General features: G+C 38.7%; 2 protein-coding genes across 2 annotated transcripts in view; one reads left to right on the forward strand and one right to left on the reverse strand.

Annotated features, from left to right (window-relative positions):
• The window catches only part of LOC139710111 (electrogenic aspartate/glutamate antiporter SLC25A12, mitochondrial-like), a 39,836-nt gene extending 34,260 nt beyond the window's left edge, over positions 1-5,576 (forward strand). Inside the window, exons 12-16 of the mRNA XM_071622044.1 lie at positions 212-352; positions 1,962-2,100; positions 3,109-3,267; positions 3,638-3,728; positions 4,639-5,576. Of these exons, the coding sequence (XP_071478145.1) occupies positions 212-352; positions 1,962-2,100; positions 3,109-3,267; positions 3,638-3,728; positions 4,639-4,810 (702 nt within the window). The 3' untranslated portion in view covers positions 4,811-5,576. The remainder of the gene's footprint in view (positions 1-211; positions 353-1,961; positions 2,101-3,108; positions 3,268-3,637; positions 3,729-4,638) is intronic.
• A 10,761-nt stretch (positions 5,577-16,337) lies between these two features.
• The window catches only part of LOC139710112 (dual 3',5'-cyclic-AMP and -GMP phosphodiesterase 11A-like), a 138,106-nt gene continuing 129,014 nt past the window's right edge, over positions 16,338-25,429 (reverse strand). The window contains exons 14-20 of the mRNA XM_071622045.1: positions 23,880-23,970; positions 21,940-22,040; positions 21,105-21,185; positions 20,393-20,456; positions 18,449-18,523; positions 17,751-17,834; positions 16,338-16,475 (exon numbers count right to left, since the gene is read on the reverse strand). Of these exons, the coding sequence (XP_071478146.1) occupies positions 16,338-16,475; positions 17,751-17,834; positions 18,449-18,523; positions 20,393-20,456; positions 21,105-21,185; positions 21,940-22,040; positions 23,880-23,970 (634 nt within the window). The remainder of the gene's footprint in view (positions 16,476-17,750; positions 17,835-18,448; positions 18,524-20,392; positions 20,457-21,104; positions 21,186-21,939; positions 22,041-23,879; positions 23,971-25,429) is intronic.

Below are 25,429 nucleotides of genomic sequence, written 5' to 3' on the forward strand. Positions count from 1 at the left end.
TTTTGGGATGGAAGTCTCAATCAAGACTGTGTGGTATCTTTATAATTGTCCTGCTCCTTCAGTTGTTGTTCATTTGAATTTTAAAGGTCACCTCCCTTGGTGCTGTAGATAGCTGCAACAAGGAGACTGGGATGTGATCAGCTAATGGGCTTCCTTCTTCGAGAATTAATGCTAATCATCTTTCCTTGTCACCCATTTCTCCCCATCATAGGCTGGTGCATCCCAGGTGATGTTCACCAACCCCCTGGAGATTGTCAAGATCAGGCTGCAGGTAGCTGGGGAGATCCAGACTGGGCCCCGTGTCAGCGCGATCTCGGTCATGAAGGACCTGGGCTTCTTTGGGCTCTACAAGGTAAGAAAGGGTCACCAGACTGTTTTAGACTTAATGATGGCTTGCACTTTTGTATCATCCTGCATTCTATTTGCATGAAATCATCTCATATGTGACGACGATTCCAGTAAATAGGACATTAGCTACATTACCAGTTTGCCTTATGTGATTGTAGGAGTGATGCAATGAGCAATGCTTAATGGAGTATAGTCGATCATTAGCAGTCACTGTAAAATGGGTAGTTTACTGATAGCAAGTATTCTATCAAATATTAGTATACAAATATCGACTGCTGCAGAGGGAGATGGTAAAACTATTTGCACCGAGGTGATTTCTCAACAGTGCTTATGTCCCGAGACGAAGTCGAGGGACATGGCACTGTTGAGAAATCACCGAGGTCAAATAGTTTTACCATGGCCCGAAAGAAAGCAGTCGATATTTGTTTTATATCCCTCTCGAGCATTTTACTAGAGTAATGACGGTTCCCTTTTGGAAAAATGTGCAGGTTTCTTGAACGATAAATCTACCGTTAGGCCGTAGCTGTGCAGCAGCGGTGCGTGCAGCGTGTAGCGAACGATACCGCTGCGCTGTTGTTGATTCCTACACACGAGCTACACTACTACACAGCGTGCAAAACTCCGAAAGATCGAGGAGGTCCAGGACTACGTTAGAAGTAGGCCTAAAGCAGCTTCGTTACCCAGATCATCTTCAAAATCGGTTTTAGTTTATTCCTAATTCGTACCTGATATGGTGTCCTCCTGCGATCATTCCTCCGTTACTTGAACCAGTCACTTTGTCAATTGAGCTGAATGCATTGATCACACTAATTGCAAATAACGTTACACACACACGCCATCGCACCACAGATTTCTGTAATTATGCCGTCGCGCAATTCCAAAGCGCTGCTAGCGCTAGCTACAAGCCACGCACAGGACTGTCGCTCAAAAGTATCGCTACTACGCGCACTGCGTACATTCTTAAGTGAGAAATGTCGATATCGATCGCACGATCACGATGGGTGCAGATCGTGGATTTCCAAAAGTACTATATCCCGCTGGCTAGTAACCAATTGCACCGCATCCAGCTGCTCGTAGCTAGCTAGTAAAACTACACCATGTTCGTGCTCTGTACAATCCTATGGCAAGAAGCTTTACATGAGGGATATAATAGCTGATAGCTCTCGGCATTTTCTGTTACTCCATCAGTCACTCAAGATGTGTATGTTAACATGCTAAATCTGTACGCATCTGGCAGAGTGGTTATTAACTCACATGAAGAAATTAGAAAAAAAACCAAACCTTTAATCCATTGAGGACAAGTCATGAGTATACTCGGGCAGGTGTGTATGGGAAATGTGTGTTGTAGCAAAATCAGTCCGTCCTCACTGGGTTAAATAACAACGTAGGTATGCCATGATTGGTTAAAACTCTAAATACTAAGAGTTTGTTTCCTTTTCATGATGAACTAGATGTTTTCTAAACAAGAGTTTATTTTAATGCATGGAGCACAGAATTTAGGCTAAATCATTATTAAGTTTCATAGCAGCTAGGCAGAGATCTGTAATGTCTTTAAGAAGACAATCATTTTCTAACCACCAAGGTGTAATTTCCTGTTGTTTCCTTGCATCCAGGGGGCGAGGGCATGTTTCCTTCGTGACATCCCTTTCTCAGCCATCTACTTCCCGGTCTATGCTCACCTCAAGACGTACTTTGCAGATAGGGAGGGACACAATTCTCCCACCTCACTGCTGTGTGCAGCCACATTAGCAGGTCAGCCATACAATTTCATTCTTTGCATCTCTTTCATCCCTCTGTCGTGATTTATATCTTGTGTTTTCAGCCTTGGCACTTTGCTTCAACTCATTCAGTTGTTGGTCCAGCCTACCGTTTGGTACCAGACCATGTGGCAAAGTCATATTTCTTTTGTGACCTGAACTGCTACATTTCTGGGCAAATTTCATAGAAATTTGCTATGCAGATTTATTATGTTGGGGGGGGGGGGGGGCAGGAGAGGTGTATACTAATATTGTGTACATAGCATGGTCTACCTCCACTCGTGCTTGAGTTGACATGCTACTTCACTTAAACAACTCTCCATTCTAGATGTTCTGATATACCACATTGTGTGTTTAATATCAATCAAAATACAAGCTATTGGCTTGAAGCAGAAGGTCACCTCACTCTTTCCAAGTATCTAACCTTCTCTAGCACGAATTACTGGTACCCTTCCCACCACTGTTATGACAAAATCCACCAATTCCATTCAGACTGTCTGTGGACAGCAACTGTTGATCAGCCGTATTGCTGCATGAACAACCCTTTCCCCGCTATACTGGATAACACAGACAAATACATGTCTCTTGTTCGTACATTTGCACTTAAATGTGAAAATTATAGATATGAAAACTGTCTTTTAGAATTGAAGAAAGAAAGACATCCGCAAACTATGTGCAGTGAAATACATTCATGTGTGTCCGTGAAAAGGTTCTCTGACAAGCGAGCCATCGCGATAGAAATTTAAAGGTCAAATATATGCATCCAAAAACTTCCAATTTTAGGGGAATCATATTCATCGTTTTTAGTGACTTTTTAGAATAAACCTTAGATGACGAATCCAATTGAAATTGCACAAATGGTTGTAATTCTGACATTTTTCACTGTCTGGCAGCCATGATTTCAGAATGGCTGAACTTATTTGTAACCTTTTACACTTGGTAGCAGGAAGACCATTTCTGCATGTGACTTGACTCACAAGATTTGTCATCCTTTCACCATCAGGCGCTCCGGCCGCCTACTCAGTAACCCCAGCAGACGTGATCAAGACGAGACTACAGGTGGTAGCAAGGACAGGTCAGGCAACCTACACTGGCGTCTTTGACTGCGCGCGGAAGATCTATAAGCAGGAGGGCTTCCGGGCATTCTGGAAAGGCGGACCCGGTAAGATTCTGGAGCCAGGGGGTAGAATGGGGTGCATGAATGGGTGGGACAGGTGTAGTTTGATGGACACGCCCACTTGGGGGACAATAAACAGTGGATGTCAGCTTCTAGTGATGTGCAGATAATAATATACATTGGTGTGAAATGCAGTCTTGAAATATGTTCACACTAAGCATATTTGTGTACAAAGATTTTTAATTGGATTATACCACTTAACATGAGACATAAGGTTGTCTCTGCCTCATATGATTGTATTGGTCACATTATCATGAGTGGAAAATCAAAATGCTTGACTCTCATCAGTGCCACATTTCATTAAATGACTGCTAAACTTGACCCCAATCATCTTGTTATTATTCCTTGGCTGCAGCTCGAATCTTCAGATCGTCGCCCCAGTTTGGTGTGACCCTGCTTACCTACGAGTTACTCCAGAGGGCGATACCCATCGACTTTGGTGGCAGGTAAGTGTGAGAGATATGAGTGTGTTGTGATTGGGATAATTGTGTTAGATGTCTCCATGTGTATAATCGCGGGTGTCCCTCTTTGCACAAATGTGAAATGATCACTACAGAACGTACCATTTTCAAATGAAAGAATCAATTATAAAATGAATTCAAGAATGTAGCCAATCAGAAGCGTTGCAATGAGTCACGTGTGCGCCCTTGATTTTCTTACTAACTTGCACGGCCGTGCAAAAAGTGTGCAATGAAAAAGCATAACACCACGGCATGTCATCCTATGGGACATTACAGAGAAAGCATAACTGCGCGGCAACAGACGTTACAATTTATACTCTAGCAGTGTGTATTCAGTCAGTTGTTAAAAAGCGTGTCGTGCGCTACTTTTCGCGCTCTGAATCACATTTTTCTGTAAACAACTTCTAGTTCGTGCTGCGACCGGGCCTGCCAGCCTCAATTTTGCATATGTATGTGTGTACCTACGTACCAGCACTGTGTAAATAAAGTGTTTGCCAGGTGCATGAGTGTTTGGAACAAACATCTTTGGACATCTTGGCATTTGAGCAGGTTTTATATGTAACTGAGTGGTATTGACCTATAAAGGTACACATAAAATGCTGTTAATTTTTTACCCATTTCATAAATCAAATAATACACAGGTTTAAATTTGTGATGTTAGTGGAGATGCTGCTCACTTTAAGGTATTCACAATGTAGTGCATGTTACACCGTTGTGAATACCCTCAAGTGCATTGCATCTCCTCTAACGCACTCTCACCTGTGTATTCTTTGTAAAATAGCCCTGAAATGAATGAATGCTCTTTTTTTCCTCCAAAAGTAACGTAAGGTATATGATGTAACAATGAGTGACCTCTCGATATGATTTGTGCTTTTGATCTCCCTCCCTCCTACAGGCGGCCTGAGGGGTCAGAGGTCAAAACCCCAACCCATCCGGCTGACCTCCCTCCGGTCAATCCAGATCACATCGGAGGCATGCAGCTGGCTGTCGCCACCTTCTCCGGCGTCGAATCCAAGTTCGGCCTCTTCCTACCCAAGTTCAGAACCATGCAGGCACAGGCGAGCTAACTTCAGCGTTGTTTGCGGCTGGCCATAGCGGGAGTGTGGCGGGAGGAAATTCTACTAAATACTAAAGCTAGCACAGAGCATTTGTAGGTGTGATGTGAGATGCAAGTGCGTGGCCATGAGTGTATTGGGGCGGGAGCTGATAGGTGCAAATCTATCCCTCGTGGTTTGCTGGTCTTTGATTGATGCAGTGCATGCAAACAAGGTGGAAACACACTGAGCTGTACACTATACTCTTGTGTGCTTTTATCGTGTATTCTGGTATAGCCAAATTGATTACAATGAATGCATTCACGAGGAGCGTAAACTGGGCAAGTGCAGGGACCCCGTCATTCGGAGCTTTGCAGCCACTGTAGCCTTCAGTGTTTGTAGTTACCATAGCAACAGCTAGAATACTCACAGCTTATTTGCCCCAGCTGCTGCTACACATGGTAACTGAAAGTGTTGTAGGTTGCTAGCGACGCAGAGTACTTTTCTAAACAGGGCTGTATTCATCGCAATGAATGTAAAACTACCAACTTTAAAAGGGATCATAGCTGTAAAACCAACTCTGAGCATCATACATAAAGCAGGATATGTATATCTCTTAAGGTCTGTATCTATCAAGTGTGACTCAATCTGTTTCTGTGTTTTAAATTGTGATTATAACATACCATCAGCACCTGACGTACCAGTAAAAAGTGACATGTGACAGCTATACATTGTTCATGTATTTATTGGTCACACATGGTATCAATGCCTCCTTCAGTTTCTTGTACGTGCAGAAGGGTTTTTTTGAAGTGATGAGGTAGTGTTTCTTTTTCTTTCTTTTTTGTATTGATTTTGACTGATTAAACATTATCACATTAAGTATTTTGTGTTGTGCTTCGCAAGAAATCGCAGCCTCACTTTGACATGCTGAGTTTTTCAATTTTGTTCAATTTTTTTTTTTTGTCAATGCAGTGCACGCCCATTGTATTGAACATGTTTATAACAAAATACTTGTTACAACAAAGTAAAAATTCAGGTTCTAAGACCATCATCTTTATATAGTTTTACTGTTCGGCTATAACAAAATTGTGATATAAGTGATAGAAATAAAGAAAACTGCTGTTCCAAGGACTTCCTTATAATGGTTATCGCCTGTACCTCAACAGTTTGTTTAGTGGCCGTGGAGACAGACAGAAATAGACAGAGCTATGTCCTCATGTAAGAAGGATAGAACAGAATATGCCCCTGCGAGGAAGTCTTGTCACTTTAATACTCACTCCACATAGTGGTGTATTATGGCAAGTATCATAGCATGTCGCAGACCGCATTCTGCCAAACCAACAACCGATTTTCAAGTGCCAAGAAAGAACAAATCTCCCACAACAATGCCCTACCCTCTCATCTTGCCAAATATATACCTCTCTCTTTATTTGTGTGTGTTTTTTACATGTCCTTTATTTTGCAGGTAGTCAGAAATGTTCTGTTCTCCTATGTGGAGTGCTTCTGTCATAATAGGTGAAGAGGTACTGCATGCATGATATATTTTGCAGTGTAACTTGCCCCACAGTATTGTGGGTAGTTGAATTTACAGTCGAAAACCACAGAACAAATTAAAAATAAGTTATACCCCATTTCTCAACAGATGACGTTAACGATAAATCCCACCTTGAAGCAGTATGCATTGTTGCAGTTGTTACCTGGGGGCGATATTTTCATGTGTTGTTAATTTCACAAATATCAGTTGACTCACGAAAATCAGAACCCTGCAAAGTATTGATGGCATCTACATTAATTGATTCCAAATGAGAACAGCGTCTTATCTGCATCATTTACTAATGATGATGATGATGATGGGGGGGGGGGGGGTGATTGAGAGCCATGTTCTTATGAGTTGTGGCTCTCGCGAAAGTTCTTGTCCAGACTACATGCATTGAATGCCAGTGGCCATTCGCAAAAATTTCATGCTGTGAAAAAGGCTGTCAGCTCCAATTCAGGGAAAGTTGCAGATGCAGATATTTCTGGTTTTACAGTAGTCACTTCCAGGGTTTTGTGGAAAATTGAGTACTTGACTTGTCCATTAAATGTACCACAGTTAATTATATATGCTGCTTACCAATCATGTAGATCTTACTTTGTTCACACTTTATGCAAAAGGGTTTACCTTATTTTAGTTTGTGCTGTTATCACATGTCACCATGTGTGAAAATGATGATCTTCCATATGCTCAGCACAGATTTGAGCAAATCCTTTTTAGAGAGATGTAAACGATGAATTTCCCTCAATTCTTCTTCTTCAATGATCACATTGTATTTGTGGTAGGAATTTACCTAGTGACGTGCAACTAAATGAATTGAGAGGTCAAGACTTATGTGACCTTTCATGCAAAAGAGAAAGATCAGTGAGTGAGAATGTTACAGTGCCCTATAAATACTGTCCTGGTTAAGAGGAAACATCTGCAGTAATTTTTGATGGGTCTGTTTGAGGACAGGTACAGACATCAGGGGGAAACGGTCGTTTATCAGGCTCACAAGTGGTGTGTGGCTGACAGATTAGGTATGCAGCGAGTGTTCTGTCAGGTTGATATAATCTTTCAGGCGAGGGATGTAGAGATTGTTGTGGAAGTGTTGGTCATTTCTTTTTGCAATAAGCCAGGTAGGAGTGACGTTCTGTGCATGACCAGATGAAGGTCATCTGAGTTGTAATGAGCAATGTCATGGACAGTATTTACAATGTTTCTTTACTGTAAAAGTGGAGATTTTCGCAGTGTTGAAATTTTTGCGCATTACGCGCAACCAGAAACTAGCGCGAAAGTAAAAACTTGCAAATATCTGTGCTTACCATAAGGTCCAGTAGTTGATGTCTTGATTCCGTGGAATTAAAAGCACGTGAAACTCTTCTTACCCGGCCGAGTGCAAAAAATTAGTCAAGCGAAAATAACCATTTTTATGTTGCAATGAAAGAACATTGCTGGACAATCAAGGGATCATGTTATCATCAAAGTAAAAAGCAAGTTTAATTATAATAGTTGCGCATATATATCTCTGTATTTCATTATTCGGCTGTAACAAAATTTTGATATAACGAAAGAAAACTGCTGGTCCCAAGGGCTTTGTTATAACGGGAGTCGCCTGTATATAAATGGGTGATACCTAGCTTTACAATTGTCTTATATTGATGGTTTAATATTTGAGGTCATTTGAGCCATTTGTTAACTGCAGACTAGGCTGTATATGTGATATGAAATAGAGTGACCCATTTTTAAATTTGTGCTCTGCCTTTCATACTTCAAATACCAACCTTGAAGTGTGTTTTAGGGAGGTTTGAACTGGTGAGAGGAATGGGAACATGTGATACAGGTGTTACTTGGCAGCCTTGTACAGTCATAGGTGTATTAACTTAAGTCCTATTTCTACTCTGTAAAAATCATGTTTGCTTTTCTTATAAAGACGCATAGGTTCTTTTGTGTGGCACATGCGGTTTTATGATATTTATTCTTTTTTCTGATTTCTCCTGCACACTGTATCAAGATTAGTGGAATCAATACTGCCTCATCAATCTTTCATCATGTTTTTTCCACGAAAGTACTTCGGGTCTTCTTGCATGAAGAGTATCCGTGGGTTGTGGTTGCAAAATTTGCTCACAGGTATGGTTCTGATGGCTTTAAGTTTATCATTTTTGTTCGTTTTGTTTCTTAAGCTTTAAATCACGGTAACTCTTCATGCAAAAAGACCTTAGAAACGTTGTTTCTAATTCTCCTTTGTCTAGTCATGAAACTCTGTAAAAAAAGAAAAAAAACCGACAACAACAAGAAGAAAAAAAACAGGTTACTGAGTCAGTTAATACCACGATGTGCAACTATCCCTAAGGCCTAGCATAGGGAATGACCCAGTGATGTGTTTTCATTTGGCTAGAAGGCTGGATGGGTAGATGGGATCCCTGAAGAACACCTTCCAAGAATATTCAAATGCACTCCTCTCTGAATGCTTGCTCGGGTATTATTGATTGCCAAATAGAAGTAACTTTTAATGATTTACTAACCCTTTTGCTCAGTGTTCACCTTTGGAATACAGAGATCCGTCTAGGATATGTGGTTCGAATTTGTCACACGTCATGCCCTCGCCACCAGTCACATTTTGCGACTGCGAGAAATGAGGCAGCCAATATGTTTGACACAGTTGCATGTTGCTGGCTTGGCAAGGTATGGACAGCGATCAATGAGAGATGCGAAAAAGGAATTGAAATGTGCCTCCATCTTGGCAATGATAAGGTCCACAAGAAATTATTTTCTCTTCCATTCGTGCTCTCTGACTTCATTGTTGTCTGCAGAATTACAAGTACATATTATTAGAATAATGTACCCTAAATATACTACAGATAACGTAAAACTTCTTTTCCGAAGACTTCTGCGGTGTGATGTAGCTAGGTGATCTCTTTTTATCATGTGTATGCTATATCTTAGAAATCTGGAATGTTGAAACTTGAAAATGAATTATGATATTGAAACCTTATATTTTTTTTTTTCTTGAAGCATATGATGCTATTATTGCAAGATAGAGGGATGGATGAAAGAAAGACTTCAAATACAGTGCACTGTGCTGTGCTTGTTTTGTACAGAATTGAACATGATATCGGGAGTTTTGGATATTTGTTTTATTAATTGTGTTTGTACTTTGCATTTCTCAGGGATGGGAAAATCTTTGCTGTTGTGTGCGATGGTTGAAATATGATGACACATCCACATGCATGTATATAATTATGTGTATATATATGTTATATATATATATATATATATATATATGTTGATAAGGTAGTCCACGTGTTGGCAAGATAAAAAGATAAGTAACAAAGCTGCAACAAAGTTCATGCTGTATTCACCAACGGTTTATTTCTTCACACAGAAATAAACCGTTAAATAATAGTGTGAAGAAATAAACCGTTGGTGAATACAGCATGAACTTTGTTGCAGCTTTGTTACTTATCTATATATATATATATATATATATATATATATATGTATATATATATATATATATATATATATATATATATATATATATGTATATATATATATATATATGTGAGACGGAAGGAAAACTTGCAGTATAGACGTTGCAGTGGTGTTCAGTCTTGCCTTTATTCCCCGAGCTTTCGGCTATTTCACTAGCCTTTTTCAAGGGCTTGATGAGACATAACATAAAGGCAAAATAGCCACCAATTTGCATGCATTTGAACAGAAATAGAAATAGAAATAGTAATAACAATCAAACGGAATGTAGGCAGTGACACCGATTCGCATACATTTCAACAGAATAAGGCAAACAACAGAACAAAAACCAAAACCAAAAACAAAGCAAAAGAAACATGGGCAGCAATATTACATTCGCTCCAACAGAAAGGTAGTATTATCACATACACTTGCAGTGAAAGAATACAGTTGTAGTAGTAGTTTAGTATAGGTAATACCAACGGTAATACATAAACCAACATAAATTACATTAGTTACCTTTAGGGCGTGGGGATTTGCTTGAGTGTGGTGTGTGTGGTGTCCGGAGGGTGAGTGTGAGGGGTTCGTACATGCAATGCGGGGGCAGTGAAGTGTGAGGGGTGATGTGGCTTGGGGGTACCCCCAAGCCATTGTTATTACTATTTCTATTTCTGTTCAAATGCATGCAAATTGGTTGCTATTTTGCTTTTATGTTATGTCTCATCAAGCCCTTGAAAAAGGCTAGTGAAATAGCCGAAAGCTCGGGGAATAAAGGCAAGACTGAACACCACTGCAACGTCTGTACTGCAAGTTATATTCCGTCTCACATATACCAATGATGCAGTACCCACCACGTACGAGGCCAAGCCCGCTTCACATTTATATATATATATATATATATATATATATATATATATTTATATATATATATATATATATATATATATATGTATATATATATATATTTTTTAATTTATTTATTTATCTATTTATCTATTCATTTATTCATTCATATATATAAATATTATCAAAAATAAAACTGAAACAAAGTTCATGCTGTATTCACCAACAGATTATTTTGGCACACAAAATAACACATTATACCGAAATAATCTGATGATGAATACAGCATGAACTTTGTTTCAGTTTTGCTTTTGATGATATTGGGCCAGATGCATAAACGCTAGCAATTGCTTGTGCTAGCCTTTTACTCGAATCCGTATGCATAAAAACAAGCAATTGCTTGTGAGCAGAAGCTTTTGCTAGCAAGCACAAGCAATTGCTTAGAGACCAAGCACTTGCTTAAAAACGTATGCATAAAACATACCTTTTGCTAGTTCTTGCTAGCAATTGCTTACGATTTTCCAAGCTCTGTAAAATGAGCTTGAGCTTTTGCTTATCTGGGACGTTCTCTTTAAGTATCATTTTCATATTCATGGAAGAAAGACCACTCTTGTGAAGGAGTGGTTTAAATCTACAAGAAATTATTCATAAGTAGAGTAAGAAATTTTTCATTTCAACAACGGGAATGTCCAGTGGTTAGCACGCAAAATGTGATGAAAAACAGGTAGAATATCTGACTTCGGTGGAGAGCAAGGAGACGTCTCTCCACGTGCGATCTGGCAGATCCGGGCTACTGTAAGCAGTAATGGGAATAAGCCAGTAATACGTGTGTGTGTGTGTATAGTTGTGTATGTGCGTCTATATATGCATTTATGAGTGTCATTTCATAGCTATTCTGCTATGTCAGGAAATGTTTCTGCACACACATGCCCTTTCAAATAAATGCTGCCACACTCGCCTTTGTTCTTGTGTTCGCACAGGCGTGACGTTCCTTTTGTTGAAAACGCAAGCAATTGCTTGTGCGGGACAAGTAAAAGGTATAAGCACTAGCAAAAGGTTATGCATATGGATTTAAGCAATTGCTTGAGCTAGACCTTTTGCGAGACGAGCTTGTGCTTTTGCTTGAAGCAATTGCTTACAAGCAATTGCTTGTTTTATGCATTCGGCCCATTATCACGCCAACACGTGGACATTTACTCATTTGTGCCTTTGTATATGTTTGTGCCTGTACAGAAGGTATTAGCAGTATAAAACTAATTGTCAACCCATTTTTTTGTGCTGTTTATACATTGTAGCTATTGTCCAAGTGAAAAACATTTCGCATAAGCAGACACATAATTCTTGTTTTAACTCGAGACAAAAAACTCATAAAACCCAGATGTCAAGTTATAATTTAAGCCACTTTTATTTCTCATTTTCTGTACGATTCTCGGTTCGGTGAACTATCTAGTCGTTTTCTTCACATTATTAAGGTTCTAACCTTCTCAATGTATTTGTTCAAAATGCTGAGATATGACAAATTGACTCCAAGATAATATACAAGGACAACATGAGATAGTATAGAATCGCAGTATAAAATGAAACAAACAAACAAACCAAGATTAAAGGATCCTGTGTATTGCAAGGACATTTCTCTGTCGAGAGAACTTGAGGGCTTCTTCATCTGGTGATAATAGGGAGCTTTAGATTTGCGACGCGGACGTCAGTTAGACGACGATTGCGTTGGCTGTTCTCCTCTCTCCCTGCGTCGTGTTGCAAAGTAGCTTCAGATTTCGCGAAGACGCAGCCTTTACAAAATAAAATGGCGCCCCCATTGTGATCATTGCATCAAGTGGGTGTAGCTTTCTGCGTCGAGAATTGGAGCGGACGCTAAAATGGCCCAGAACCGACCGTGAAAACTCAGACGACGCGGGATCGATTTTGATAAGCAATTTTACGCCTGCGCAGAACACTTTTTTTTTTTCCAGAACGTCCGCGTCGCGAAAATCTAAAGCGGTTCTTCTGCTTCCGATGTCCTCAACAAACCATCGGTTCAAGGAGTGGGAGAGCCCAAAGGTATCGTTATGAAGCACTAAATGATTAACACGGTGGTGTAAACTGAATTGCGTATGTGTGATGCATACTACAATAGTTATTCGTTATTATTGTCCGTTGTTACTAAATGGTTCGAGAGCGAAGACCCATTATGTGCGGTAATCACTACTCGATTCGTTTTACCCAATCAACCTGTAATCAGAAATGAAAGTACTTGTAGGTAATAAAATGTTTATTTACAGTTGTTATATGCTGATTTCGATATATTGATATTTACATTCGAACAAGTATTAGTATTTCATTCAAATACTGCATCACAGTTGCAAAATCACCCAGATGTTCGATTACCAATCCGCTCCATCAAAGCCCAGCAGACTTTCCTCTAGACTATGAAGGGCAAAAACAACACGTGACCTTTGAATCCAGAACGCATTTCTGTGACAATTATGACGTCAGTGCTTCCCATTTTCGGCACCGAGGAGTCGTCTGAATAGACACAGCTTAGTTTGAACGATATGTCATACATAATACCATTCACCTCAAACAATGTTTATTCGGACTCAGCACTAGCAGAAATCTGTCGAGCAAGTCGAGGTTCACTTTTTGAAAATTCTTTCTATTAATGTGCTGGTCTGTTCACTTCTGGTCCTCAGTATAAGGTTTAATCTGGTGTTTTCAGCCATTGGTATCGGTCTGACTATGAAAGCCATCCATCAATTCCGGTATAATCGTGAAAATCACTGCCTTCACACGTACGGAGGATAAGGCTAGAAAAGTCTCTGAGCCTCATTCAGAAAATAATGTCATCACCTAACAAAATCATCGGAGAGCATCGCCATATTTCCTGATAGTATCAGTACTGATGAAAGTGACTTCCTTGCTGTAATAATAATAATGATAATAATAATACTAATAATAATAATAATAGTAATAATAATAATAATAATAATAATAATAATAATAATAATAATAATAATAATAATAATAATAATAATAATAATAATGATAATAATAATAAACCCTCAGCACGTTAAAAATTGACTGTCATCTTGCTTCCTATGGAGTATTACCTAAATTGTCTACTCTATTGCTGATTTTGCACTAGGCGCAGCTGTCTTAATCCGGCAAGATTTGCGTGGCCGAGGTCCTGTCAGTGAGAGTTAAATCATGAAAATATCATATCGCGAAGATAAAGCAGTCGTGGACATGAGACACGAGTAGGTTATTGTCGTATTGCAATGTGCTTAGCGTTTGATGTATTTCTGGCTATCATTCTGTTAGCGCATTAGTCATCTTTTACTGGAGGAGGCAAGATATATCCTTATCTGATTCTTGACTTCAGTATGTCACTAATTCCCTTGTTTAAACCAATTTGTCTCTATCTATATCTCTCTCTAACATTAAATTCCATTTGGCGGTTTTCAGAGTACAGCGGGCTTCAAAACCATCATTCGATTACGTGCTCCAAAAAGACCATTAATTTGGGGCTTTCCTTTCATTTTCATCCTTAGTGCTGAACCTTTGTTTAGGGAGGTTCTCTCGTCTATACTTCCCGTCAGCCACGAATTTATATAACAATATTCTGTCAATGTTGTTGTTGTTGTTGTTGTTGTTTGGAAATATTGCGCAGCTTTTGACCAGAAAGCTTGGAGATAAACTGGATCGGGTATTTTAAGGTCAAATGACACTATTACAATGTGTAATAATGGTTATGTATCAAATACCTCTCAAGAATTACATAATACACAAAATGTTTACAATGAAGCGGAAAAGGTACTGAAAATGTTAGAATACAATGTTAGAATATAATGGAAATACTTTGAAATAGGACAAATGCGCAAAGACTTTCTATTCTTCCAAAAAGGAGAGTAATGTAGCCCCGTACTGTGATACATTTATCTCTTTCATAATCATTATTCGTTTTCTCTGCATGCACGTACAAGCACATCTGTTTTTCCCGTAAACGTCCGATACAATTTTCAACATTTTCGAGACAAAATCAAATAGTACTTCCAAATAATGCGTATGTCATTATTATTACTTGGTTTATGATACGAGGGGCAAAACGGAATGTTTGAGACATTGCAACATGACAATTTGCAGATGAATATCATTATCTCATGATTGAATGGCTTGTAGCCTTTATCCGTAAGCTAAAACAGAAGCATACAATAACATGTATGCGAATTTCACAAACTCATATGCAAGGTTGGGTCAGAGTAAATCCTTGACGTGTTTACAGCGTCCGTTGGCAAAGTCAAGGAATGTCAATCAGCTATCTCATATCCTACATCTTGTGGCGTCAGCTGACCCCTCGACCACCTCCCTAATTCGCTTCAAATGTGAATATTAAATAGGGTAGTTTGATTAGGGCTTCATGATGTAGGAATAAGCGGTAAACTGTGGCCACGTAAGCCTACTTTGTAATTCTATTATGAAGTATCACCTACGTGAGATGACGTCACAATGAACCCATATCTTCCAATGACAATGCACTGGAAATGTTGTACTGAGTGACCAGGAGAAAACAGTTAGTGTCGTGAAAATTGTGTTGTGAAGTTATGTAGCAAGACTAGAAACACTTGCCTGATCATTCAAGCTGTCGTTGGAAAATCAATGTACTTTCACAGTACAGGATCGGGAGATAATCCATTTAATACTCCAATCCTATACAGTTCTCTTACGACGTCTGACAGGTGATTACCGGTAAGTTTCTTATTCCAGTAGTTTCAAATACGTGCTGAGGCACTAGACTCGTTTCCAGGCTGCGGGTAGGGCATTATGATGGCGGCGATTAAAATGCAACTTATAATTAGAACACGTCTTAATGCTTAGTGAGGATTCTTGATTTGTAGGAAAAGGAGGAGAATAAAAAATACATATCGCCTTTGAGGAACACCATGTGTCATTTTCACCATGATCTGCAATTGATACACGTTAGTACAACTTGAATAAAAGATAACTTTTGATTGACATACAGATAATGTAAAATGACAAATAATTATTATCACACCATCTCTTTTGACTGACAAAGCCTTTGTCCATTTTGCACGCTTTCCTCCCGTATTGGCAAATTATCTGTGGTTAAGTTCCTACAATTAACAAAAAATCCAAACGTATAACAGGAAAGAATGAATACTGAAATAGGATGCCGACGGTGAAAGGCGAAGTCACCAATGGGTTTGCTGTTGCCCTATAGAACGTGGGTAATGAACAGTGATAATCCAGGGGGGCATTTCATGAAGCATTTTGTCAGACAAGTTGTCGGACAAATTGGGCTCTCAGCCAATCAGATGCAAGGATTTCGATAGCTTGTAACAGTTTGTCAGAAAAATATCCGACCAAAATGCTTCATGAAATGCCCCCCAGATGTCACCTGTACAGACTTAGCTGGTATCTAAGATGGCCGACATCTTTATCCCACACATGATCAAAGCTCACGACAGTGAGGATTCAGTCAAAAACTAATCTTTACTTGTCACCTTGCTCTCGACAACTTTCTTACCCATTAGATATTGCAGGTTTTAAACAGAAGATTATTTTCATTTTCTCTTTCTCTCACACACAAACACACACACACGCACACACACACACACACACACACACACACACACACACACTCACATAAACACACACACACACCTCCGGAACTTTCTCTCTCTCTCTCAAACTTTACGTAACTCGCAAAAGAATGTCCGACTAAACACTCCCTTGCTTTGAGTGGTGGTACGTATTTTTTCTCCTCTTCCGCTGTTCGTTAAGTTCTAACCACTTTTGCCGGTTGGCTCGCACCCCGTCCAACATGGGCCGGAACTTGCTTGATACGTGGACCAACGACTAAGAGAGAGAAAAAAATACAACAACAACCATTAATCAATATGAAAACAAAATATTTAGAATGGAATTGTGTGAACGTGTTAAGACGAAGTATTCCCCATGAGCTATACTTTGTGCACCCTAAAAGAACCATTAATATGAGAACATTATTCAACGAATGAGTAGAGGTGGTACTTTACATTTCTATGATTATGAAGATGATACTTCACATTTCTCTGCCTATGTAAGACATGACGAAAGTGTATCTCTTTTAATAGAACAGTGCTGACAGTTTATCATGGTCACACATTAATTATGGACGAGATTCTTGATAAACGACTATGGTAAAAGTGTCAATTTCGAGAGTATTAATCAGTTTCAACAGAACACACACACACACACACACATACATACATACATACATACATACATACATACATACAAACATGATGCACTTTTCTACAAAAATAAGGAGAGAAAAGAAATAAGCCACACTATCACAAAAAAAAAAGTAGGGGGCTGCAAATTCGAAACTGCCTCCTAAATTTGAGATTGCTAGCATGCAACAAGAGTTCGGCAGAATTTGACGGGGTAATGTTGGTGACCACGCAACAAATACTGGCAGGACACATAGAAAAAGTGCGTTCTGTAGAAAAAAATCCACACATTTTCGCAAGTGCCAGAGAAGAAAATAGAATGCCACCTTGGGATATACACGTACATGCATTCTAACAAGGTCGCCATCTCCGTAAATACGGGGCGAAATCGGAGGCGTAAAAACTAGTTTTTCAGACATCATATCAAAGAGAGTCGTCTTGTTCTGATGGGAAAGATATGTTTTGCTCGATAAGTCAAATGTTAATGGCAAAGCAATCACTGCATAATCTTGTCCACCTACAAACTATGAATAATCATGGCTTATAAATGGAATCGTTTATCAGCAGCCAAAATGTCTATCGCTTCCCCACCCCGGTCGTGTCGGTCAGCTTTTAACTAGTACATAGAACGAAGTTCAATGCAGTTCAGATTCAACTCGATTTAATCTTATTTTATCGCAGAACAATAGGATTATAAACTAATACCATATCATACGATCAGGATAATAGAAAATATGCAAATATTTTTTCTACAATTTTTCGTTTCATTTGAATGGAATTATGTCATGGGAAAGATGAACAAAAAAGAACAATTCGATTTCAAAGCGTTCAAAGTAAAATCTATTCCTAAGACATGGAACTGAGCTTTATGGTATGAACGATCTGGTTTCGTGGCGACTCTCTTGGTAATGACAATCACCTCGTAAAGGGGAATGCATACTCCATCGATGAAACCGAGTTGCATTTCAGGTAACTCATCCTTTCTCCTTCGGTCGAACATTGACTACAGAAAAAAACAGAAAGAAAGATATATCAGAAAATAGCATAATAAGAAATGACCACTTTATCCACACTCAGTCCGTTACGACGAAGCGGAGTTGTATGTACCCTAGTATGCATCATGACTTGATATTATGGAGGTTCATTAAAAATAGGAGAGAATGTTTTATTCACCGCTCAGAAACGATGCACACTAATTTGTCGACCCCATTATGGTAATCATATAGGCACAGGTCACTCAGGTCTCAGGTAATGTGCTTCTCTGAATAACACGTTTTTGTTCATTTTTGTTTGCTAATTTGTCGTTGTTGCCTCGTTTGATTGTTCTTTGTTTTGTGTGTGTTTTTTTAGGAGGTCTTTTGTTTCTTGTGCATGATTCTTTTTTAATAACCTTAAGACATGCAGGTGTTAACTAACCCTGCTGTAATGAAGTCTGTGTTGTTTGGGTGTTATAGGCAGGCCCTGTAAGTACATAATTAGTGAGAAGTGCTTTTAGAGCGATTCGAGTAGTCAGGTAGAGGAATCGCATGACAGGCGACAGGCATGATGTCACCAGCTGACAAGCATGATGCTTTATGACGACATAATGATGTCATCATTATCATTAGTGCAACTTACTGTCGGTTCGATCTTGAGTTCGTTCCTCTCCATGTCTCCTTGGTCGAAGAACTCACTCGTCACTAATTCGGCAATCTAGCGAAGAAAAGACAATATTGTCAGAATTTGGAGAAGACGATGTCAAAAAAAAAAACCACACCAAAAACATGAATTTGTGAGGGAACGAAAAACGAGAACAAGGAAATGGAAGCTGATAGAGTGACGCTGGCCTCGAATCTTCGTTTGTCAAAATCAAATATACATACAAACAAAGCGCTGGCATCAAACTGCTGCAGTTTTGTAGTCCTTGTATTTACTTTGGAGATACTAGATATCTCTGCAGCAAGAGAGGTCTTTTTTCACAAAATATGTATCAAACATTCGCTACTGCATGTTGCGTTGAGGATGATTATACAATCAAAATCTGTTTTACTTAGTACCTTTTTGTATTTTAGGAAACTACACGTGTTATTTTGTTGTTCCAAACAGTGTATTATATGAAGTGTTTACGAAATACGCCAGTTAGGGTACATTGTTGACGTGTTAGGGTATTGCACTTGTTACCATAACGAAATACGTCATTAGGGTATATGACGTCCCCGGTGACGTGATAGAGTAGGCCCTATGTTTGAGGTATAACACCATTTAGGGGTGCAAGTCTTTTGAGCCTTAATACACCATTCAGGGTCTTTTTAGACGTGTTTGGACAAGGGTAGGTAGCACATTTTTTTTAGAGCTACCTCTCCCCCGGACCTCCCCCACCCCGTAAGACGTATAGGATCGCACTTGCACTAGACAGAGGGCTTTGTCATGCTCCTTTTTTATGACGTCATCACCTCTCTTTGTTCGTGTCCGACTTCTTTCTTTTCTCTCTCTCTCTCTCTCTCTCTCTCTCTCTCTCTCTCTCTTCTCTGCTCTTCTGTCTTTCTGCCTTCCTCTATTTCTCTCTATTTCTTCCTCTGTCTGTCATGGATTTTGCAACATCAATGCTCCAAATTTTCTTGTTCATCGAGTTATTGTAGAGAGCATGATGACTGTGCTGTATACCCATAAAACACCCAAACGCACTGCTGCGTTTCGGAAGGTTGGGATTTTACAACGGCAAAGAAATCATGCGTAGGGTCAAATCAAGCATAAAAATACAAACGGTTGTACCGTCGTAACAGACACTCACACACACACACAGTGCACGCAAGGACGGGGCCGTAATTTACAAGCAAGGTTTTTACATCAAACCTATTGCCTGATGAAAGCTGTGATACATAATTTTGTACCGAGGACAGATAAGAAACTTTAGCTTCCATCCTTTCTTATCTTTTATGCAGACTGCCGGGTATATTGACACAATACGTGGTGAATATTTAGATATGATATTTGAAAACCTACAAGATTTGAACACCTACGAGAACAGACTGTGAGGTAATGCCTGTAGCCTGGCTCTTTTTTCACCATCATCAACATGCGTTACATTAATGATTGGAAACTAACTATGAGGAGGGAGATCACTCAGTGATTCATAATGATAGATGCAGAGAGAGAGACAGATAAATCAAGTTAACCCATACTCTAAGCAGAATGTTTACACCACTTCGTACTAATCGGCACACTGTGGTATCGAGGGTATAGGGCTCTAGATTCTCTAACAGGTGACACTGAGTTAAATTCGAGTTACATCTCCTGGCACTGTTGGCTTAATGATACTTGTAAAAGTAGGAATCATTTTCCATGATTTTACAAATCAGTGACAAGAGTCGCAAACATGCACATTTGGATCCCATTGTTCCACTCAAATCTTCAATAAATTACATCTCTTGAAACTTAACCAATGAGCTTAAAATAACGCATCCTTAATATATTCTGTATAATCTAGTCGTGTGTTAACCTGCAAAAGATGACTTCTGGGGGAAGATGCTAAATCATTAACTAACGATAAAGAATGATAGAGTTGAGACACTACGAGTATACCTTTTGCTGTATCCTCCATGGTTTGGTACTGGCTGCGACATCACAAGCTGTCATTAACATTCCCCTGTAAGAAGACCCAAGAAGCAACACAAACATTCATTCCAAATCATCTGACAATGTTAAAACGGCATTACAGCACATATCGATAGTACATCGATGGAAATATATATTTCTATCTATTCAAGAGAAAAAATCATATTTCTGTCGACAATATCACTATTGTTCGCTTAAAACGCATCAACATAACGAGCGTTTCATGATCTCAGTTTGGTAACTTTTATAGCACGTGATAATTTTCGCCTTGATGCATGACAAGGACTATATGTGATCAAGTAAACACCAGAAATGACCGGTTAAGACATGAAGTTCAATGATTGACCTAAATTAGAACCTTTTTGGCCGTGTAGCAAAGATAAATACGTGTATTTATTTTGCCCATTTCCCCCATGATTTCACTCGATTTTTTTTTTTGGCGTAAATATATATAGTAGTCACTCGATGCCTTCAAGAAAATTCATCAGTATCCAGACAAGAATGATAAATACCACTCACCCTCTCTTATTAGGAATGAAAGAAAGATAATTTAAATCCGTTCTCTTCTGGCGTCAAGTCAAAGTCCCCTCCCCCTTAACCCTCAATCCGAAAATGCAATTAACCTTTTTTAATTGGTTTGCCAATGATAAAATGACATAGAGTTGACAGAGACATTCACCTGAGTAGTTCCTTGTGCTGTGCCGAACTCCAGTCACTGTGCTTCTGCGTTCGTATCATCTCGAAGAATTGACCACGGACTCTGTGAAAATCAAAATCAGAGATGAAATCATTTGACAACTTTGCTGTTTCTCCAGCGACCAATCTTCCCTGTCCCGCCCCTCTATACAAATTGCCTCTCTGTCATGCCAGCTAGAAAGGTGCTCTTCAGGCCTACCTTTACTTTATATCCTAACCTAACAAGGTTAGGGTAACATGAATTGAAGCAATTTTCAAACTTCAAATGTTGAAAGCATACTTAGCATACTTTGAAATGATTTACTACAAATTTAATGTTGGCATTGTTTAAACAGATCATCATCCTCCCCCCCCCTTTTTTTTCCGGAAGCAAGAAATTACTCCAACTGTAATTTTTCCTAGAATTAAAAGGTATATGCTCTTTTGTACATTATTCCACCTGTCACTCAGATGTTACGATTTACCTCAGTCCTTAGTCAGTGGTGAAGTCTAACTGATGTAACTCAGGTTTCCCCCACACCCCTCCCCTAAAAATGGGTCTACTACACTATACGTCTTCCTGTTTTTTTCTTTCCACCCGATATATTTTTCTCCCTTCCGGAACACATCGCTGGCATCAAGCGGAAAGACTCGCTTAAATCTCAGTGAAAAAAAGTCCATTTTGGTTTTCCCCTTTTACTATAAGTCTGAACCAACTTGACTCGTTTCACGTGACCTTGATAAAGCGGCCCATTCGGTTTCGATTTTTTGAAAACAAAACAAATCAGACTACAAAATGCCAAATCCGCAGGCATTTTTTCTTTTTTGTCGATACTCACTTGAAGTGTAAAGCGAGATCGGTCGAGATAATCGAATGCTTCAAGATGTTCATGGCCTCACTGTACTGCTCTGATGAAAGACTGCCAAAGATGTTGTGACCCTGGAAATGTACGGATAAACATTGTACACGAAATGTCACATCTCACACACGCTCTATGACGGTGCTGCAGGTGCCAATTTGCGCTGCCGCTTAAACACTGATCCTAAATGCCCGGAGAAGATGATAATTCATGAAACAGAATACGGGCTGATTTGGTGAGAGAATTTTTTTTTATTTGTATAACAGACACTAGAAATCCCTGTCACAATTGTATTCACGGATCAAATACTAGTAAAGGGCACCCTGTGAGACCGCTATCACGAGGTGTTGATGTTTGTTGCGGAAATCTCTTTTCCACTAACGTTGAAAAGAACAAATCAAGTTTGTTTATTTTTTAGGTTTAAAACAAAACAAACATCCCTACACTGGGCCTGCAGGGAAACATTTCCAAGAAAAGCAGACCTAGTCGGCCTCAAGCAAAAACTATTCTTTATCATGTAAATCATTTTCTTTTGCCTATTTGGTTGTTTGTTTTTATAAGCTTGATACTTTTCTTTCATCCTATTGAAGGATTTCCCGTAACATAATAATATAGGGTTTTTTTGTCCTTAATACCTTACCAGGGTTTCCATTGCACGAAGTATCCGCGATGCATGAACACCTTTTTTTGTTTTGCAGTATTGTTAAAGGGAAGATATAGATTTGTTGAGATGAGGGATTCAGATTTAATTATCTGTGATACGTAAAACCACTCATGAAATAGTAAAGACCATACAATTCTAAGAAGAATTCAATGTTTATTCGATGAAAGTTGGTTGTGAAACGGCTGAGATGCCCCCAAAAAACAAGGTAAAACCTAGAGGTCCTGATAAATGGTAGGTCCCACGTTTTATGAGGGCCTCTTTGTTTTGGATCCCGTATGCATTTCAAAACCAATATTCATCAAATACACTCTTGGAATTATATGCTCTTTCACATTTCACAAGAAGTTTCCCATTATCTCACAAAAGAAATTGGAAACCAGAAGCTCCACCTCAACCAAAACTTGACTACCTCTTTAATGGTGTCAACTGCACTTAAATTCCAACAGTCACACGATAGAATTAGGAATACGGTCATGAAATATTGAAAACGTCAAAATGTATATAGACGTAATGACTACGTCAATCTTTACTCAAAGAGAAAAAAAAGAAAAAGACAGTTAATATCACAATGGTTCATCGAGTGTCAACCACGATAGATATTCACGATATGATTGATTACTCTCTAAAAAAAAATCGAGTGAAAATTTTCACTCTAAAAAGAGTGAATACAAAAAAGAGTGAATTTCGAGTGAAATTGGAGTGAATTTTGAGTGAAAATGCTCATTTTCACTCATTTTGGAGTGACGTCAAGGATCACTCGAAGATTTTGGAGTGATCCCTGATGTCACTCCAAAATGAGTGAAAATGAGCATTTTCACTCAAAATTCACTCTTTTTTGTATTCACTCTTTTTAGAGTGACAATTTTCACTAGATTTTTTTTAGAGAGTACGGTACCTGATTGCTACGAAACATGACTCCACGGTTTATTACCTGATTGCTAAGAATCATGACTGCATAGTTGATTACCTGACTGCTAAGAAGCATGTCTGCGTGATTGATTATCTGACTGCCAAGAATCATGATTTCATGGTTGATTACCTGACTGCTAAGAATCATGACTGCATGGTTGATTACCTGACTGCTAAGAAATATGACTGCATGGTTGATTATCTGACTGCTAAGAAATATGACTGCATGACTGGTTACTTGACTACTTAGAATCATGACTGCATGATTGATTGTCTGACTGCCAAGAATCATGACTGCATGATTGATTATCTGACTGCCAAGAATCATGACTGCATGGTTGATTACCTGACTGCTAAGAATCATGACTGCATGGTTGAAGTGATGGTATTCCATCGTCGCTTTTGATCCGTAGAGCTGAGACAATGGCGACTGAGACCTGAAGTTTGACACAACCAAGCAAAATAGTGCATCAATCACGTTTACTTTCATCATAATTGAAAAAAAAAAACTGTCTGATATCTTTAGAATATGTGGCTTAATTCATTTCAGCTGAAATGAATTAAGCCACAAAATTAAGCCTCAAAAGACGGCGACTCTATCGCTGCCGAAACTATGACTGATTATTTGATATACGCTTCATCGTGTTTAATGAAATATTCAAATATCTTGAACCACAACAGCATTTGCAATCCTTAAAGTAACTCTTTAACCGTCTATTAACATGATTTGATTACTGTTATGTTGTTTGGTCAAATAGATTTCAATCCCATACAACTAAGCTGCAAAAACAAAACGAAACAAAAAACATCAAAAGAGGGTATCACGAATAATATTTAGCAAAACATCATATGACACACCGTGGGCTGAAAAGTCTTAAATGGATGTCACTATAGACAAACGCTTCTAATTGTGCAGTCGCCTTATGATGATATATGAATGCGTTCACAACTTAGCACCTTTTTACCTTCAGGTACATTTAGCTAGTCTTAATAATGTACGAACGTCAAACAAGGCAAATAGACAGTGGAAGTCTACGTGTGCCAAGATTTCGCTTTGACTGTCGTAAGTATAGCTCATATCTTTTTTTACTTGAATGGAACAATTTATATAATTGAATCTGATCAGCTTCTTTACTAATATTAATAAAAGTGTTTAAACAGAGTTGTTATTTGTAAGTGACACAACCAAATATATTCTGTGATATTTAATCATTCCACCCATAATATCGATTTATTGATATTTCGGCATTCTGGTGACCTTATGTTGTAGCACTGTTACTTTGCAATGCACAGCTTATGCTTTCTCCTGTGTATACGTTTTGGTATTTGATGTACTATGATGTTCATCCGTATTATTCAGGGTCCCATGGCCAATGATTAAAGGCCACTACTTCAATTGGTGAATGGGCTACCCTGACAAAAAAAATAGAAATAAATGCATGAATAAATATATCTTAAAAAAAATAATAAAAATGCTCGAATCCCGCGAAGTAAATGCAACCATTTTGAGCATGACCCTTGTGCATGTAATATGCTACCATTACAAATAAGATTATCGTAATAATCTTGTCTTTTGACCTTGAAACGTATTTACATGTGCCCTCTTCATTACGTCGGATTCTGAATAAAATTAGATTAGCATTCCTAAAAAAGATGAGCATCATTGTGGCTTCGCTTAGAGATTTTAATCTTTTTAAGTAGATTCTAACGCTTAAAGCTTGGTGATGAAAAAATTGAATTTATTCGCTGTATCTCAGTCGTATTAAGGTTTTGTGGATTCCTCAATATTATTTTACATGTCGCACTCTGCACTCTGAAATCATAAACTTTACGATAGTGATATAGCATTTCTCTTAGGGACTATCATAATTGAAAGGTGAATCACTTCATGGAGAG

This window comes from Diadema antillarum, unplaced genomic scaffold (genome assembly GCF_040938485.1).
Source record: "Diadema antillarum isolate AM-2024a unplaced genomic scaffold, OU_Dant_1.0 seq00001501_RagTag, whole genome shotgun sequence".
NCBI classification, from domain to species: Eukaryota; Metazoa; Echinodermata; class Echinoidea; order Diadematoida; family Diadematidae; genus Diadema; species Diadema antillarum.